This window comes from Schistocerca piceifrons, chromosome 2, assembly GCF_021461385.2.
Source record: "Schistocerca piceifrons isolate TAMUIC-IGC-003096 chromosome 2, iqSchPice1.1, whole genome shotgun sequence".
Lineage (NCBI taxonomy): Eukaryota > Metazoa > Arthropoda > Insecta > Orthoptera > Acrididae > Schistocerca > Schistocerca piceifrons.
The window spans coordinates 843,432,978-843,452,896 of record NC_060139.1 but is presented as its reverse complement, the minus strand read 5'-3'; the positions used below and the strand labels follow the sequence as shown (position 1 = coordinate 843,452,896).

The 19,919-nt window shown below is 38.2% G+C and overlaps 1 protein-coding gene across 1 annotated transcript in view; it reads right to left on the bottom strand.

The window, feature by feature from the left end:
* Positions 1-6,017: 6,017 nt before the first annotated feature.
* LOC124777447 (WD repeat and FYVE domain-containing protein 2) overlaps positions 6,018-19,919 on the bottom strand; it is a 66,538-nt gene continuing 52,636 nt past the window's right edge. Inside the window, exons 6-7 of the mRNA XM_047252861.1 lie at positions 15,847-16,079; positions 6,018-6,827 (exon numbers count right to left, since the gene is read on the bottom strand). Of these exons, the coding sequence (XP_047108817.1) occupies positions 6,689-6,827; positions 15,847-16,079 (372 nt within the window). The 3' untranslated portion in view covers positions 6,018-6,688. The remainder of the gene's footprint in view (positions 6,828-15,846; positions 16,080-19,919) is intronic.

Genomic DNA, 19,919 nt, shown 5'->3' with positions numbered 1-19,919 from the left:
AAAACAAAACATTTTTTTAAAATCCTTAATGTAACTACTTATACCTATAGCATTCTCCCCACATTTAAAATAGTTATGACACCCACAGTCTAACAGTAGTGTCATATACTATGCATCTGGAGTTCCTATATTTGATTCCCAGTATCTACCTGACTTTCATGAGATGGAAAGAGCAGAAGGGCACCCAACTAGCATTGAGAGGCTAAATAAAGAGCTAATTGAACACAATAGGGATATTCATGGTGCCAAAGTGGTGTTAAGTCAAAAGACAACCTTTTTTTTTTAATTCTGAGAGATAGTGATGTTTAATATGTTTTATTTGGTTGAGGAGTAATAAATCTCTTCTACTGACATCACAAACACATTGGCTATATGTAGAAATAAATTTGCTATGCAAAATTCCTTTTGCACTAATAGATCATTTGACTATCACATCATTCTTTTACAGTTACGAAACTCTTGTGCAGGGTACTTCAAGTTTTGACGAAAATACAAAATTTGTAACACTTCGTGTCACAATGTAGGAACTCTCATTATTTCTTAAGTTACAATTAACACCACAGATTCAAATGAGCACTTTCATATAACATTTCTTCTAGTACAACAGCAAACTTTGAGAGAAAATCTAGCCTTGAATTTTAATAATGCTCTGTACACTTTTCAGCAGCACAATTTTTTCCCCTTGTCATTTAGTGAAGTATTCCAAATGTACAATGTAGCTACATATTCTGCATCAATAATTGCAAAGCTATAAAGCAATTATATGATACACAACTATTTTCCAGGAACATAGACTGTCTTTTGCCATTGAAATGGAGAACACAAAGGGGAGGAAAAAAGCCCTTTACTTCTCTGAAATTTGTCGAGGTCCAAAAAAGAAATAACACAATTTTTTAAAAAAATGTGTTTTAATGTAACTAATAATGATAAAGCAAGCTAAATAATAGTACCACCAATTTCTTATTACCTGAATTTATGTGTTATTCATATTTTTCAGTTGACATAAAGAAAGTATGAATGGTTAAATGTGGATTCATTTTAAATAAATATTTTTTGCTGAATTATACACATTGAAATTTTCCCAGGTTATCTTCAACCTACTACATGTCAAAAGAAAAATATTAGAAATTCGCTGAATACAGTTTATTTACAAAGATATTGGAACCATCAAGGTTACCCTGTATGGAACATCTTCCATACCGTTTTTCTTACAAAATGTGTGTGTGTTTCAAGGAAAAACAAATTTCACTGGATGATAATTACAATTCATTATTAACAACAGTTAATAATTTTCCTGCAAATCATAATGAATGTGGGACATCCATCAGACCAGATACATATCAGCTGAAAGTGAAGTGAAGTACATTTTAAAATAAATAAAAAATCTATGCAGAGAAAAGCAGGGAAAGAAATATTGAAGACGTGGCTAGGTCATACAAGTGTTGTTCACTACTGAAACATACCAAGGGTCAAATTTTGACTAAGTATTTCTATATGGAAAATATACACAAACTATAAAGTATTATTACGACAAGAAAATTTCCAGATAAAAATGGAAAGAAAATCTTTTTAGTGTTTTAAGTATGACAACACTAACTGGTCATAACCAATTAGAAATTACTTTACAATGACCGAACAGAAGAGGCATTGAGTCATTGACTCGCACACAAACGAGACAAAACTTCACTAGCTTACAACGAATCCTTTTTCAAGTGAGTGTACACACACACACACACACACACACACACACACACACACACACACACTGTTGAATTTCTTCCTGTTCCCATATGTAAAGATGACACTTAAGGGAGAAATTTTACAAATTCTGAGAAACTGATGAAAAATAAAACATTGCTGCTGAAGACAGTTTTCAATATTTTGAACAACTGCACACACATTTGTGCAGATATGCGAATGAAATAAGCACATACACTGAACCTTATAATGGTGTAAGAAATACCAATGTTTTACGTTCAATGAATTCCGCCAAGTTTTTAATTGTGCCTTGTATCACTAAAAACATGTTTCAGAGCTTATGCATACACAATAAAATAACTAATCTATCTCAGAAACAAAAGTTCTCTGACATTACAATAAGATTGTTTTCCAGCGGTGTTTTGTAGTTGAACTCCTGCCCTACTCCAAACTGCCAAACACTTCACAATGTATTAGCAAAATATATTTTACATTTTATCATGCTGCCCTTTCTCAGACAGCTGAAGTAGCAGTGCCTGTCATGTCACACCAGAATATATGAAGATGATGAATTCAAACATTAGACCACAACACTCATTGTTTTAACCTATTACATCAGACAACCAACTTTTAGCACATGAAGGCACTTCCTTAATTACTAAATCAAATGAGTAGATGGTATGCGCATATCACTGCCAAATAATATTTGTCTGACATCTTTCTTGAAGGGTATTTTATTTTTTAATTAACTAGTTGCTTTTTAGACATGTCCAATAATGCACACAATGTCATATCAGAATATTATGTGACTTATCCCTTTGCTCATTATCTCACTTTTATTTAGCTGCTACATTCACGTTTGTTCGTATTCCCATGCTCTCTTCTGCAACTTCTCAAATTTATGTTACACACTTACTTTCTTCACTACCCCTTCTTCCCACATTATCTGTATTCTATTTTCATGCACTTCTCCCTATGATCGCTACAGTGGATGGGCATTCTTCCATTTCGAGACAATTCCTATCATCTTCACTCTTTTCTTTTCTCATTGTTGACCTCTTCAAACAGTATCTCTCACATCAGTCCTTGAACAAGGCTATCTGCACTGTTGACTAAAATAATCATTGCACATTGCTGCCATATAATGGACGCATCAGTACTTCAACCAGGATCTCTTGCATGACGCACAATTAATAAAGGGGTTTTATGAGAGAGAAGAGAAAAAATTATGAGAATAATAATAATTGAGCCCAGCTTTAATTACCAACTACAGGGTGTTTAAAAAATGACCGGTATATTTGAAACGGCAATAAAAACTAAACGAGCAGCGATAGAAATACACCGTTTGTTGCAATATGCTTGGGACAACAGTACATTTTCAGGCGGACAAACTTTCAAAATTACAGTAGTTACCATTTTCAACAACAGATGGCGCTGCAAGTGATGTGAAAGATATAGAAGACAACGCAGTCTGTGGGTGCGCCATTCTGTACGTCGTCTTTCTGCTGTAAGCGTGTGCTGTTCACAACGTGCAAGTGTGCTGTGGACAACATGGTTTATTCCTTAGAACAGGGGATTTTTCTGGTGTTGGAATTCCACCGCCTAGAACACAGTGTTGTTGCAACAAGATGAAGTTTTCAACGGAGGTTTAATGTAACCAAAGGACCGAAAAGCAATACAATAAAGGATCTGTTTGAAAAATTTCAACGGACTGGGAACGTGACGGATGAACGTGCTGGAAAGGTAGAGCGACCACGTACGGCAACCACAGAGGGCAACGCGCAGCTAGTGCAGCAGGTGATCCAACAGCGGCCTCGGATTTCCATTCGCCGTGTTGCAGCTGCGGTCCAAATGACGCCAACGTCCACGTATCGTCTCATGCGCCAGAGTTTACACCTCTATCCATACAAAATTCAAACGCGGCAACCCCTCAGCGCCGCTACCATTGTTGCACGAGAGACATTCGCTAACGATATAGTGCACAGGATTGATGACGGCGATATGCATGTGGGCAGCATTTGGTTTACTGACGAAGCTTATTTTTACCTGGACGGCTTCGTCAATAAACAGAACTGGCGCATATGGGGAACCGAAAAGCCCCATGTTGCAGTCCCATCGTCCCTGCATCCTCAAAAAGTACTGGTCTGGGCCGCCATTTCTTCCAAAGGAATCATTGGCCCATTTTTCAGATCCGAAACGATTACTGCATCACGCTATCTGGACATTCTTCGTGAATTTGTGGCGGTACAAACTGCCTTAGACGACACTGCGAACACCTCGTGGTTTATGCAAGATGGTGCCCGGCCACATCGCACGGCCGACGTCTTTAATTTCCTGAATGAATATTTCGATGATCGTGTGATTGCTTTGGGCTATCCGAAACATACAGGAGGCGGCGTGGATTGGCCTCCCTATTCGCCAGACATGAACCCCTGTGACTTCTTTCTGTGGGGACACTTGAAAGACCAGGTGTACCGCCAGAATCCAGAAACAATTGAACAGCTGAAGCAGTACATCTCATCTGCATGTGAAGCCATTCCGCCAGACACGTTGTCAAAGGTTTCGGGTAATTTCATTCAGAGACTACGCCATATTATTGCTACGCATGGTGGATATGTGAAAAATATCGTACTATAGTGTTTCCCAGACCGCAGCGCCATCTGTTGTTGACAACTGTAACTACTGTAATTTCGAAAGTTTGTCTGCCTGAAAATGTACTGTTGACCCAAGCATATTGCAACAAACGGTGTATTTCTATCGCTGCTCGTTTAGTTTGTATTGCCGTTTCAAATATACCGGTCATATGGGATAGTATCTCTGAAAATTTAAAACTTTATCATAAATCATGTCCTGTCTCAGTGCCATACTCTACTCTAGCCATAATATTGTGTTAACAATGTCGAGTCTAAACTACTGGATCTTCTTATACACCACACTCAAAGATATTTATAACTTTACATTACTCATAATATGGGGGCTATTTCAAAGTCAGAAGCAGATTTACTCTGGACGCACTGTCTGGCATTACAGTTCTGTAGCTGTGACCAATTTTATGTTCTCTGCAGATTGCACAGTGTTATGCAAGCACAATGGGGACATACAATAACGTCCATTGGTAATGTTTACACCTGTTATCTACATGCAGAACCATCTCCTGACTTCCATCATTGACATTTCCAAATATATTCTGCCAACTTCATTAAAAGTGCATTACCTATTGATCATTGCCGCCCTGGTATTATATTGCTTGGACTGTTACACAGGTTTTTCAAGAACAGTATATGCTTTTCATTTTGATTGATTACTTGCTGAACGAACGCAAAATATGCCTACTGAGCACCTTCACACCAAACGGTGAATATGTAGTTACAGTACACCAACATCCCACATGGTTTCCAGAGAATGGTTTATACATTAAAACCTTGCTCCAAGTGTTAATTTTCACAAGACATTTCACTGTTTCTGGTTTGGTGTTTCTGAATCCTACGATTTTCATGAACACTATTGGTAGATTTAAGCTATGCTGTCTGTTAATGTAGTAACAAGGTACTTGGTTTAAATTATGAACAGTCTAGTCAAGATATTGATTTGCCAGTCACAGAATATCACCTTATGTGCTACTTCATTGCCACTATTACTGCCCATTCTGCATAAGGTTACTTGCTTCTCATTTCGATTTGATTCACAAGAACATATGACCACACAACTGTTGGCGACTAGAATAAAGCATGTACAGGGGCTGCTCAAAAAGTATCTGACCTATTTTTTATTGTTGAAACCAATAACAGTATCTAAGTACGAGCACAGGGTCTACGTTTGTAGGCATATATACTGCACATGCCAAATTTTTTTCGTGACTGAGGAAACAACCAGTTGCTGGCTAGCTGTTGATAAGTAAACACGTGTAAGTAGCAGTTGTCAGACTGTGTTGTGGGTAAAATGACAGGAGAAAAAAAAAAAAACGGAACAACATTAGTGTATCATATTTTGCTTTAAGCTTGGCGATTCTCAAGTTGAGATGATCTGCAAGATTCAACAAGTGTTTGGGAATGAAGTAATGGGTTCCACACAGATGTTTGCTGCAAGATACTATTACATGCGAATATGCTCCTACATTTTTTAAGCTTCCAACCAAAATTCTCATAAAATTGCACATCTCATATACAACAATACTCTTTTAGAAATAATTCTGTAAGAGCAATACAAATAAATGATTCTCTTGTAATGCATATACAGTGATCAGTAAGAAGTTCCAGAAGAAATAGGATTCAGCAACCACTTACACAAAATAAATAAGAACTTCAATAACAAGCCAAACATACAAAGACAAATTTTTATTTTAGGATACTATAAATTCTCAAAAAATTTTAATAATCAAAAAAATGAATTTCTACTGAAGACAAGATGCATCCAGATGGTAAGTAAATACTCGTACAGAATTAATAAGAAACATCAAATGCAAATATCTCAACTGCCTGTAAACGGATGGAGCATCTGGGATACTAGTAATGAACATTCATAAATACTGGCACTTAATTATAATGGGAATTAATAATACTCTGATAACATATAACTGACTTTTCATAGATGATTGACAACTGCATCACTGCTATAAAATAAATTTCTAAACAACAAAGGAACATTGCTGATATTACTATTTAACATTATAAATATTTTAGCATCATAAATGAACATTGTTCAAATCTAGTAGAAATAATTTTACAAATTCAGTTTAATAAAGCTCTGCCTTTCTGACTATTAACACGTTAGCATTATATAACATACTGATTTCAAAGTCATTTGGCAATAAAATAAATCAGTCGTACTTTCTTTTACATATTCCTCACATATAACAGTTTATTTACATACACATTTATATACACATATATATCTTATTTATACTTTGTAGTTCCATCAGTCTCTTTCGCTGCATATAGTGGAGCAATTTAGCTGCACCATATCTGATATCCACCAATATACTCTTACGCCTTCACTGTAGGAGAGCCGAGACATCCCACACTTTGATCAGACGGTCCTGGCCAACTGTTAACAACCTTTTTCGTGGTTCATCTAAATCCATATAGACAATGCTATGTTTTGCTTCATGGAATGTTGCCATTGGTGTATGACTGAAATAAAGAGGGCACATCAATTTGGAAAATGAGTACAAGAACTATCTACAACTAAATACTTGATGCACATGCCATACGGAAATAAAAATAAAACATATAGCCTACTTACAACCAATGGAAGTTTTAGTGGTTTGTGGCATGCAAATGAGAATAAAAACTTTTTATTGCCTACAATAAGAGCTTTCTGATTTGAATTCATGCCTTTGCTAAACTTAAGTCTTTTTCCAAAATGGTATCTGCTTGCTTTCTTCCTTTGGTTCTATTTCAGTTTTCAATAAATAATTGTTTCTGTTGTAAAGCAACAGTGTTTTCTCTCTGTTGAAGTGGGTCCTCCTCTGATTCAAGGTGTCTGTTGACATTAGCTTTCTTTTCCCATCCAAATCTACAGAACACAGATTTTGAAAATCTGTAGCATATAAGCCCTGGTAAGAACGGTGCCAAGTCTTTTTGTAGGCATTCATAGCCGTGTGACCCATTCTTGACACAGAGGTAACTGACTAGATACTTAGGGCAGAGGTAGAACCCAAAATAACTCTACTCACATTTTACAGGAAGAGTATTTGCATGGTCAAAAGAAGTCGACCAGTTTTGTTTTCAATTAGTATAGCGCAGGTACTATATAATGTAGCAGTCTCCTGTGAGCGTAGACAAACAAGAACTTTGATCGTCCAACAGGGAGGAGGATTGTGAGGAAAGTCATGCCACCCTCTTGAAAGCAGTCAAAACTCATGTGATTCCGCAAAGGCAGAACTGACACATGGTTACACAGATTGCTGATTTCTTCTGGTGTTGTGAGAAATGTATTTTAATCTCTTGATGAACCAGGATTATTCTCTACATTCATTTCAAAATAAGAAAAGAAAACCAAGAGAAACACACAAGTCAAAGCAAAGCAGAGTGTACAAAGCATTTGGCAACAGGTACTGCACAATTTCTTGTTGAGGCTGCAGCACCATAAATGACACACTTCTTACCGGACCTCTGCCGTATGTAACAATAGTTCAAACCCCTGCCACCTAAAACTGATATGTTGAAGTGCCTGCATTATACCAACTTAGGCTCTAGCAGACAACCTTATGTGTTTCTTTGTTCTAAGATGCTAGGTCCCACAGCTGAGCCCTATATTTGCCATACATATCTTTTCTCTGATACAGATCATTCAATCACCCCAGTTGACCTGGAACCAGAATGTAACTTACAAATGCATTGATACATAGTCATGTTCATGCATATGTGCGCTCGTTATTTTGCTAACAGGTTCTTATGCACATTCCCTTTCATACTGGGCTCTGCCAGATGTCATGCAATTAATAATAACCTAAGTTTGGTTACTTTTTTGAGATTTGAGATGTTTTTGAGGTTTTTTGAGAACCAGTTAAAAAGTTTTTTGGGATTAGAAGAGTTGAGGACAACAAAAGAAATAAACAGAAAAGCAAAAATGCCCTGAAGATCTTTTGGTAAACTAAAAAAAGGTTTTAAAAAATAAGTTTCCAATGTGTCTGACACACAAGGTTTAGATTTTGTGCCTGTTGGCAGTTCTGACTTACATCCAGTGTAAATTCAAAGTTAATTAAAAACACAGGGTTTTGTGAGTAGGAAACAAATAGGTGTGAACTATGAATTCCTAGGAGAGGGGGAAAGAAGGGACGAGAGAACAGACAAAGGTGAAGAGAGGATTGAGGCATTTTCCAGAAGAAAAGTTCATAGGACTGTTTTTTTGATAGAACAGTTTAAATACTTATGTTCAATATAACCCAACAACAACCTGATTCTAATATACAAGTATATTTTAATGGGATGTGCAATACTATTATTAAGTAAATATTTCCACAATTCTAGATATTTTAACCTATTTTTCACATTAAAAACGTAACATTTATAGGCACTTTCTTCATAAAGCAGTGTCAGTAGGTTATAATTAATAAACATTTCTTTAATCAAATGTTATTTTAAACCCTCAGAATGCATGAGAACATAGCAGTAATACTGTTGCTAATAAAAATTACAAACAAGGAACCCACAGGAAGGTACAAAAAGAAAACAACAGAAATAAAATACCACTGTTTTATTCAGCGGACCATACATTATGATGGACAGTTTCTCCGTTATAATTTCTAGTTACTGAACGACCTTTTGTTTCTCCTCCTCCTCCTCCCCCTTTTTCTTCTCCCAGTCCCACAAGGATATCTGTGTTCTAAATAACATCTGGTTGCTGGTGACTAGTGTCAAGCACACTGTGTAACCACGAACTACTTTCATCATCCATTTACTTAAATAAATCCTCAACTTCCTTTTGTTTTTCTGGCTTCACTAGATTAAATGCCAGTGTTGATAAACTCAGTTTTTCAATACTCCATTACTGTACATCTGTTCCCACAGTCAGAATGATGTATATGGACCTTTATATGTTAGTGAGCCTAGTACTGAACCATCTACTTTGTATTTCAGAACAAAATACTTATGAATTTTAAACACAGTTCCCTTGGCAATAGGTTTCTTGAAGTCATAAGCACTCGTTACATTAAAATGAATTGAGCAGTGATGCACACACATAACTCAGGAAGAAACTGCCCTGTTCTCTAGCTTTAAGATAATGAAACATGACTTTGATAAGATATTCTATGTAATGCACTGTTTAATTTTAAACAATTTCTTGAAAAATGGAACACAGACCTCGGGACCCTTCTTCCAGAAAATACCTCAGTTGTGATGTGATGTACGAAATGGAGGTGGGTAGGACACAAAAAGTCAGGCAAATGGAAGATGGGTGGATCAGAGAAGCACTTTTCAGGATTCCAAGACATGCTGAAAGACTGACTGACGGTGATTCAACAGAAAGGCACAGATGAAATTAGAAAATATGTAGGAGCAATGTGGATGTTGGAAGCTGAGGATCATAATGCATGGACAACTCTGGAGGAGGCCTTTACCCTACAGTGGCTGACTGTGACGACGACAATGATTACCAACCTCTTGTTCTTCCCTTCACATAATTACTAGCCACAGGAACACACACATCTCACCTGTAGCATTCTAGCCATCCCACCTCACTGGACTGTTAATAAAAATATCAGCACAATGTTCTTCTGATCTGTTTAAGGAGTCATTTTTATGAAAACTCTAAAATCTAGCCCCACATCATTCAAAACTCTACAAGTTCCAATGAAAATAGCTTCTCGCTGCACAGGTCTATAACACAGTTTTATGACATTACAATCATCAAACCACTCCTCCACAACATTGTGCCTTGCTTTCCCAAAATCTTTCATAGACTTTTCCTATAATAGTTAGAAACAGTCCCCCCCCCCCCCCCCCCCAACTCCCCCAGAAGGTCCAATGGTACCAATCGACCTCTGTGTCATCCTCAGCCAAATGGCTTTACCAGATGTGGGTATTTGGGGTGGGGGCTGAACACACTGCTCTCCTTTGTCAGTTTTCATGACCTGAAATCATCACTATTTGGTCAAGTGGCTCCTCAACTGGTATCATAAGGCTGAGTGAACCCTGGTAGGCCAAAAACATATGGTCATCCCCCGAAGTGCTAATCACAACAATTGATGGTGCTAAATTTCAGTGATCTGATGGGAACCAGTGTTACCACATCAGCACAGCTGTTGACAACAGTCCCATCACTGGTATTAACAATTTCAGCATCAAGCAATGATGTGGAGTTACTCTTCATATTTCTGATTTGCATGAAGTTTTTCAAACTGTCTACAAATCAAACTGAATGCTGGAAGAGAGATCACAGAAATAACTTAGAATACGCTCTACTACAATACACTCTTCATCACAGCAGCATCTTCAAACAGCTCATTTTGCAAAATCTTAACACTTCATACTTTTGGTGCAGGGGACTTGCTGTCAGTCACAAAACCGGGTCCTCTTATTCACATGATCTGTGTTTCATGTTACTGTCTTCCATCTTTCTTCTATTTTTCCTCCTCTTTTTTTTATGCACCTCATTGTGTACTAACACACTGTTCTGATTTAGTTTCCACTCTTGCTGCTTCTTCCTCCTCCTCCTAAATTTGGCCCAATAGAGCAAGCTTATGTTTCTCTTTCTAATTTCTCCCCCTTCATTTTAACATGATTGACTTTTTCAAAAACAGTAGTTTTGTAAGTTCAAGTTTTTAAATATTATCTGTTGTCAACCACTGTTAATTTCCATTTCACCATATCTTGTCATAATTCTTTTGGTCAGTGCTGCTGAGTATCTTTGCCTTTCTTAAAATAATTTACTTCACCTCTTTTGTCACTATTCTGCAAACAGGATTACCCAGTCCCCAGAGAGATGAACTTTATTTGTGCCTGAAGCTTGTGCGTTTAAGACCTGTGTATGTCTCCCTGGTCCACAAATACATACATCAAATTCACACAAAGAACCATGGCATACACTCAATGTTGAATAACATAAACAATAAATTAAATATACAAATAACTTCATATCACTAACATTTTAACTTTAAAAGCTTATAAAAATTGCTTGGGTTCTTTTTATACCAAACTGACACATAACTGATAAAAATTACTCATTAAGCAGAGAACTGTAATCAAAATTTTAGTCTTTTGCACCATATGCTCCACAATTTAGAAGTTTCTGAGTCAGCTCAAGAGATGTGCCTAAGGCCACTATTACACAATGCACCTAAGGTGTACGCCTATGCAACAGTGCCCAAAGCGTACATGTTTGGAAACACACACAAGTTCATGTCGACTGATTACATACACGATATGTGCACGATACTAATCACCATGAATCTAAGCATGCACACTAGACAGCAGTAACTGCACAAAACTCTATGAAGAATGTCTGATTTCTTGCAAATTAATTCATTTGAATTAAAAAATTTGTAAGTGTTCAATCTTCCAATTTATAAAGTAATTATTGTTGTCTTACAGAGCTATCACACAATTATGCTATTACTGTTCTGAATTATGCACTCAATTGTTCATTTCATATTATGACACTTGTTCCTGCAATAATATTTTCTCCAAGTCTATGTTTGTACAGCATTTTGCACATGGAGGACACAGTTGTTTTTGGAGTTACTGCTCTGGCAGTGTCTGTAACCACTAAAATTTGGGCAGAATGACAACAACAATTGAAAGCCAGATGTTAGGTCAGAACCTGGCTGGAAAGAAGAGAAGATGGCAGGGGCAAATGGTCCCTATTAATGAAGGAATGGGGGCCTAAAGAGCCAAAGGAATTTCGACACTTCATGAATATGGATGTGGCTTGTTTTAAGACGTGCCACACTGATAAGATAGGAAGGAATTTGCTTACCTGACACTGGTGCAATTTCACCTTGTTGGAAGTAAGAATTTAACAATATTTTGTGAGTTTGCCAACTATATCCAGTTTTTCCTTCCTAGCATGGTGAAATACAACCAGAAAAGTAATCAAGTGGAACATGAACTTTCAACAATTGTGCTATGTACACAATTGAAAATCACACATCTATAGTTATATGAATATTTCCTCAGAAATAAACGATTGCTGTTGAACATTATTATGATACAGTAGGTCACGAGGATCATACAGACACTTTTACTTACTATATGCCTGGATTTGCATCTTAGTACTTGTTTGGTCCATTTCATTTCTAGATCACACAGCATTCAGTACAACAAAAGCTTTTTGCAAACACCTTGCATAAAAGAAAGCCTGCTGGCAAAAAATATTACTTTTGTGTAATTACTGCATAAACGAAAATTTGCTCACTAAAAAAATGTGTAAAAATCTCCAATATGAATAGCTGAAGTTAGCTGCTAGGCACATAAACAACAGTAACAAGCAGCAAGCATTCTCTTTGAGTACCCCCGTCTGTGCACTCGCGCACTGCTGCCATCTAGTGCGTCTGCGCATATAATGCATGCGTTAATTCTTTTACGTGCACCTGTTGTACTACCAGATGGCAGTTGTGCTAGATTGCTGTCACACTAGACCTGTACTGTTCGTGGCAGATCATCATGTAGTACTTCCTTACAGGAACATTTTCTTCCTCTATGTGATACTTCACTGCAGAAATGTTTGTCAATGTTCTCAGCCACACTACAAGTTTCTAAAGGGTTATTCATGAATACCTCGAGTGTCTGCTAATGTAACGATGCACAAACTACAAGATGTACAGAAATGCACACACATCAGTTGGTGGAGCATTTCTCCTTTTTAACTCACGTTACAGGTGCTCAATGTGGGTACTGTTTGTTACGCAACGAACGCCAGTGGAAGATGAAGAGTGTTTGTATGCACAATTAGCTGAAGCCCCTGCAGGCACAATGACAGCTGCCCACTCTGGAAATCTGTTGACTGGGTCGCCTATCGGCAGGTACAAACCAATTCGATACAACAATATGGAGCTGATGATTTGTCTACATGTTCTGACAAGGAAGGAGGCTAGGGCAACTACGCAACAGTGCACATTGTTAGTTTAAACTTGGACAGATGCTCTGTGTTCATTTTTCTTTATGTCTAATAGTTTTTGCAGTCTTCTGAAACCCGGAGATACTTACGAATAACCTTGCATATGTATTAAAAACCAGTCCAGTAATACTGTTCCACACCTCAGCATCACCAGTCAGTTCTCAGCAATAGCATATGTCCGAAGACACCTGAAGATAAACTCACAGATCGAAACTAGTCACAGCAATTTTCTTCATAATTTAGAAAAAAAAAAAAAAAAAAAAAAAAAAAAAAGTGTGTTTCTTGCACAGTGAAAAGACTCAGCAGAACATCCACAGACTTACAAAGCTATCCTCCCCGATCGAAAGTAGTAAGTAGTGAAGATAAGTAAGTTTGCTCAGCTACATCTGGAGTAAACCACTTTTGAATAACCTATTAAAAATGTAACATCAAGTCGGTTCTGAGTCAACGAATGAACTTTTGCTCAGAGGCAATGAAAGTTCAACAGCATTTTACCCATCTAACATATAATAGGAATGAATCTAGTTTCATATTACACTTATGTATTACATTTACCATAAACACACTCTGATAACATTTCACTTCTGACAACGCACTTCCTCTTCCCTTGCGAGTCTGTAACAATCAACCATTTGTGTTAATATGGTGAAGCCGATAAATTAACTATGCCTCTGTGGCACAAGAACTGCCCCATTATGTACATAAAAACCCAATCAATAAAACTTATGTTCAAAATCAATGACCAAGAACAGTGCTGTACAACAGAAAAAGGGATTTACTTTCAATGTTGTGCTGTGTAACACAAAATACAGAACAATCACATCCTTTCTTCATGGCAATCCAGTTAGAACTGAAAAAGCTAACTTAACAGGTAACTATTGACATTCAAGAACCTAATTAAAACAGTTATGTCTGACCTGCTGACATTAACTAATCCTGATGATGAAGTTGAGAAGCCCTTTGAGACTGTTTGCAGCTGATGCTATCATTTACTGTCTAGTAAAGTCATCAGAAGATGAAAACTAATTACAAAACGATTTAGACACAATATTAGCATGAGGCAAAGAGTGACAATTGTCTATAAACAATAAAAAGTTCGAGGATTCCTTTAAGCTGAAGATCCATAGTAAATCAGACAAATTTAAAAATTATATATTCAAATTAATACTTATGAATTAAACTTTACCATTAATTAAAATTTAATTAATTAAAATTTAACAACACAAATTGAAACATCTTACTGAAAGTATTGTAGGAACGTCACAGCAAAGACTGCATTTTATAGGCCGAACACTTAGAATATTTAACAAATCTACTAATGAGACTGCCGACATTATGCTTTTCTGACCTCTTCTGGAATCCTTATCCAGTAGAATTGATGAATGATATCAAAGAAGTGCGGATCTTTTTGTATCATCATGAAACAGGGAACACGAGTACCATGACACGATATGTGAACAAGAATGGTGCCCTCTATCAATAATGTTTCTTTCAGGTGATTCATCTAATACTCACTTGATTCACCACGGCAACCCATTGTGAAATTCTATCATCCATAAAAACTGACTCACTTCCATTTCGTATTATTTCAATAATAGCCTTTCTCAACCTAGGTTGTTAATAATTCCCCTCCCATACATGTAGAGTGTTCAGTATTGTCTACTTTTCTGTTCTGCTTCTTCTCTTTCCCTAGTGACTAATATATAAATAAACTCCCTAATATCTTTAAAAATTCAAGTTCCCTTTCTCTGATTCCTCAGCCAGTTAATTTTATATTGTACGAATACTGCTTATTCTTGGCATGTTTCTCTCTATTCTGGCTGAGGTCTCGAAACCCACATTCTATGGGGAACAGTCAAAATGAAAACAAGTGAGGTGGAAAAAATTAAGTAGACTGTTCCTTACAGCCTGGGTATGATCATGGTTCCAGAGACGAACACAAAAATTTTTCCATGAAGGCATCAACTGCCTTGACTTACAGTGGGATAAATGTATTAAAAGTTATGGTGATTACTTTTGAAATAGAAACAGCCTGCTTACTTTTTCCATCTGTCTCTCTCTCATTTGCATGCCACTTATATGTACACAGTCCCTATCTAGCTCATCCACAATCACTATTTTTATCAGTATTTTTATAAAAACAACTAGATGACTACATTTTAGTTATATATAGCTTGGCAAAACAAACTAAATAGAAAAAAAAATTGTGCACACAAGCATAATTCACACTCGTAGAGAATGCAGTTAGAAGTTCACTGCAACATGTTACAAATACTGTGCTTCTCTCTCTCTCTCTCTCTCTCTCTCTCTCTCAAATGCACATGCACACGCACACGCACGCGCACACTCTCTCTCTCTCTCTCTCTCTCTCACACACACACACACACACACACACACACACACACACACACACACAAAATGAATGAGGTATTCGACAATTTACACTAAAATAATTTCTCTTTTTTTTTTACAGAGTAAGAATATCAGAAAGAGTCACAGGAAAACAATAAACAAAAACTGCTTATCATAGTTTATTTTCCTATTTTCTGCAGAAAAGCACTGTAAACATAAACAATTTTTATCACTTACTCAGCATCCTTCAGCTGGACATGACAAGGGTCACAGACGCGAACATCAAATTCAAATCCCATGATGGGAATAGTTGAACGACCATTGCTGCAACGATCACATACTGCACGACCGCATAACCGACAATGGTGCTGTCGCAGACCCAGTTGGCGTTGGTCCATCATGGCACGCAAATTCCAGAAGAACGGACGTCCGCAACGCTGACATGTATCAGATTCCTGCCATTCGGGAGTCTATGGCACGAAGCCCATACAGAACTGTTAGATCACACCTTAATGGAAGAAATTTTAGTAATTTTTGTCATACTTTGCACAAAAATAACCCACTCTCTGAAACCTAACTTCATATCCAAAGATCACGATTGTTACTTTTTCATGAGAAGGGATAATAAATAGTCTTAACTCTTAACAAAATTAAAATGTTTGAGATTAACTTTGAGACAGTTAAATGACAAGTAACAGTTATGCGAGTGTCTAATTCTGGCTACTGTGAACAAAACTTAAAAATTTCATGTACTCTACTTTAAATCATTACTGAGATTTAAACTGTTTTATTTTAGCTATTACTACATCACTGTTCCTTTCTTATTCATACAATAGGGATTTTATTGCAAATGTATTTTATGCACCATTCATTTCACACAACCTTCCTACAATATATATGTACAAGGTCCAATCACTTTAATGTGACCACCACCCACATTCGGCATCAACAAGCAACTGCCACTCATTGATGGCAGATGGCATTAGTAGCAATCAACAGCATATGAAGCATGTCAGGGGGATGGCAAACCATGCAGTTGTCATATTGTGGAAATTTAGCTATTTACACGATGTCCAACCGGGCACAATCATTAGCGTTTGGCAGAAGCATTTCCAAAATGGCTAAGTCTGTAAACTGTTCATGTATCGCTGTGGTTAAAATATACTAGGCTTGGCAAAATGGTACTATGCAAAACTAGTGCCAAGGAAACTGTGACACACGCACCATGGACCACAGATGACAGTGGTGGACAACGGCTGCAGACATGCGTACAGGTGAGTATACATGCAACTGTTAAGCAATTGACCACTCAGATGAACCAGGAGGCTACCAACAGTCTCTTCAATGACGATTGCGCTAACATTGCTGCGTATGGGCCTCTTCAGCAGGCACCTGTTCCATGCACCTGTGCTGACTGCTGTTCATCAGTAATGAGGGCTGGAATTTTCATGCCAATACTGGAATTGGATGTACACAGAGTGGCGACTTGTGCCCTTTTCAGATGAATCACATGCTCCAACAGACATATGGCTGTTGATGTGTACATCATGAAACCTCTGAAAGCAAAGGGATCCAGGGCAGAGGAGGAAGCGTTATGGTTTGGGGAATGTTTCCACGGCATTCTCTGGGTGATCTCCTTATTCGGGAAGGCACAATGGATCAATACAAGTATGCATCTATCCTTGAGGGCCTTTTTCACCCCCACATGCACTGAATCTCTTCCTGAACATCTCACAGCAGTCCATACTGCAAAAGGTGGTTAGTGAGGTTTCTAACAGGTGATCACTTTTTTCCTCTGCTGATGGCATCAACCAGCAGGATAACGCAACTTGTCAGACAGCTCGCAGTAAGTGTGTGCGTGTGTGTGTGTGCGTGTGCGTGTGTGTGTGTGTGTGTGTGTGTGTGTGTGTGTGTGTGTGTGGGGGGGGGGGGGGTGTTTGAAGAGTAACAGCATTAGTTTACCATTCTCCCCTGGCCACCAGTCTCCTAGGATTTAAATCCAACCAAGAATCTGTGGGACCACCTCACTCGGGTTGATCATGCCATGGGTTCTTAGGTGGAAAACCTAGTGCAACTGACCATTGCTCCAGATCCTCACTGAGTCTCTTCCTGAACATCTCACAGCAATCCACACTACAAAAGGTGGTTAGTGAGGCTTCTAACAGGTCATCACTTTAATGTGACTGGACAATGTATTGCTGTAAATTTCCTTCTGTATACCTCTCTTTGATCCAACACAATAAACCAAGCAAGGTTTGTAAAATACAATTGTCATTCAACGGACTACACTACTTAAGAAATGAAGCACTGTAGAGAGGATTTCCACACAATAATGAACAGACATTTCATAATGCTGAACGTATGTGACCAGCCATATAACTATAAGAAAGATCGCAAAAGCTCTGGCACTATTATTTTGCAAATCTATGAGAAGGGTAGCTGCTACTCACCATATAGTGGAGATGCTGAGTTGCAGATAGTTACAATGAAAAGTCTGTCCGAATGCGAGCTTTTGGCCAATAGGGCCTTTGTTGGAAATAGACAAAACACACACACACACACACACACACACACACACTAATGCAGTCTCTGGCTGCTGAGGCTAGACTATGAGCAGCAGCGCATGATGGGAGAAACAACTGGGTGGTGGGGCTAAGGAGGAAAGGAGGAGGCTGGGGCGCGGAGGAGGGGAGATAGCACGGTAGGGTTTCCCTCCCTGCTCTCATTCCAGCACTATACAGCCCTCTATTCCACCAACACACCCACATTGTTTTTACTTCTCTCCTTTTCCGCTACTTCCCTTCCTTCTCCTAACCGCCTGACTGCACCTAACTGCCCTGCCCTCTCTCCACCTCGTCCCTGTAAGCTCCCACAACCAGCACTTTACTGTCCCCCCTCCCCCCCCATGCCCCCCTCCTCCTTACCACTACCACCACCACCCAATTGCTTCACTCTTCATGTGCTGCTGTTCACAATCTGGCCTCAGCAGCCAGAGACTTCAGGTAGGTGTGTGTGTGTGTGTGTGTGTGTGTGTGTGTGTGTGTGTGTGTGTGTGTTGTGTATTTCCAGTAAAGGCCTTGTTGGCTGAAAGCTCACTTTCCGACAGTCTTTTTATTGTGCCTATCTGCGACTCAGCACCTCCCCTATATGGTCAATAACAACTATCCTTTCCATAATATTGTTACATACCATTCTGGTAAGACAGAAATTTAGGAACCAGGTTTTAAATTGTAAGACATTTCCAGGGGCAGATGTGGACTCTGACCACAATCTATTGGTTATGACCTGTAGATTAAAACTGAAGAAACTGCAAAAAGGTGGGAATTTAAGGAGATGGGACCTGGATAAACTAAAAGAACCAGAGGTTGTACAGAGATTCAGGGAGAGCATAAGGGAGCAATTGACAGGAATGAGGGAAATAAATACAGTAGAAGAAGAATGGGTAGCTTTGAGGGATGAAGTAGTGAGGGCAGCAGAGGATCAAGTAGGTAAAAAGATGAGGGCTAGTAGAAATCCTTGGGTAACAGAAGAAATATTGAATTTAATTGATGAAAGGAGAAAATATAAAAATGCAGTAAGTGAAACAGGCAAAAAGGAATACAAACGTCTCAAAAATGAGATCGACAGGAAGTGCAAAATGGCTAAGCAGGGATGGCTAGAGGACAAATGTAAGGATGTAGAGGCTTGTCTCACTAGGGGTAAGATAGATACTGCCTACAGGAAAATTAAAGAGACCTTTGGAGATAAGAGAACGACTTGTATGAATATCAAGAGCTCGGATGGAAACCCAGTTCTAAGCAAAGAAGGGAAAGCAGAGAGGTGGAAGGAGTATATAGAGGGTCTATACAAGGGCGATGTACTTGAGGACAATATTATGGAAATGGAAGAGGATGTAGATGAAGATGAAATGGGAGATACGATACTGCGTGAAGAGTTTGACAGAGCACTGAAAGACCTGAGTACAAACAAGGCCCCCGGAGTAGACAATATTCCATTGGAACTACTGACGGCCGTGGGAGAGCCAGTCCTGACAAAATTCTATCATCTGGTGAGCAAGATGTATGAAACAGGCGAAATACCCTCAGACTTCAAGAAGAATATAATAATTCCAATCCCAAAGAAAGCAGGTGTTGACAGATGTGAAAATTACCGAACTATCAGCTTAATAAGTCACAGCTGCAAAATACTAACACGAATTCTCTACAGACGAATGGAAAAACTAGTAGAAGCCAACCTCGGGGAAGATCAGTTTGGATTCCGTAGAAACACTGGAACACGTGAGGCAATACTGACCTTACGACTTATCTTAG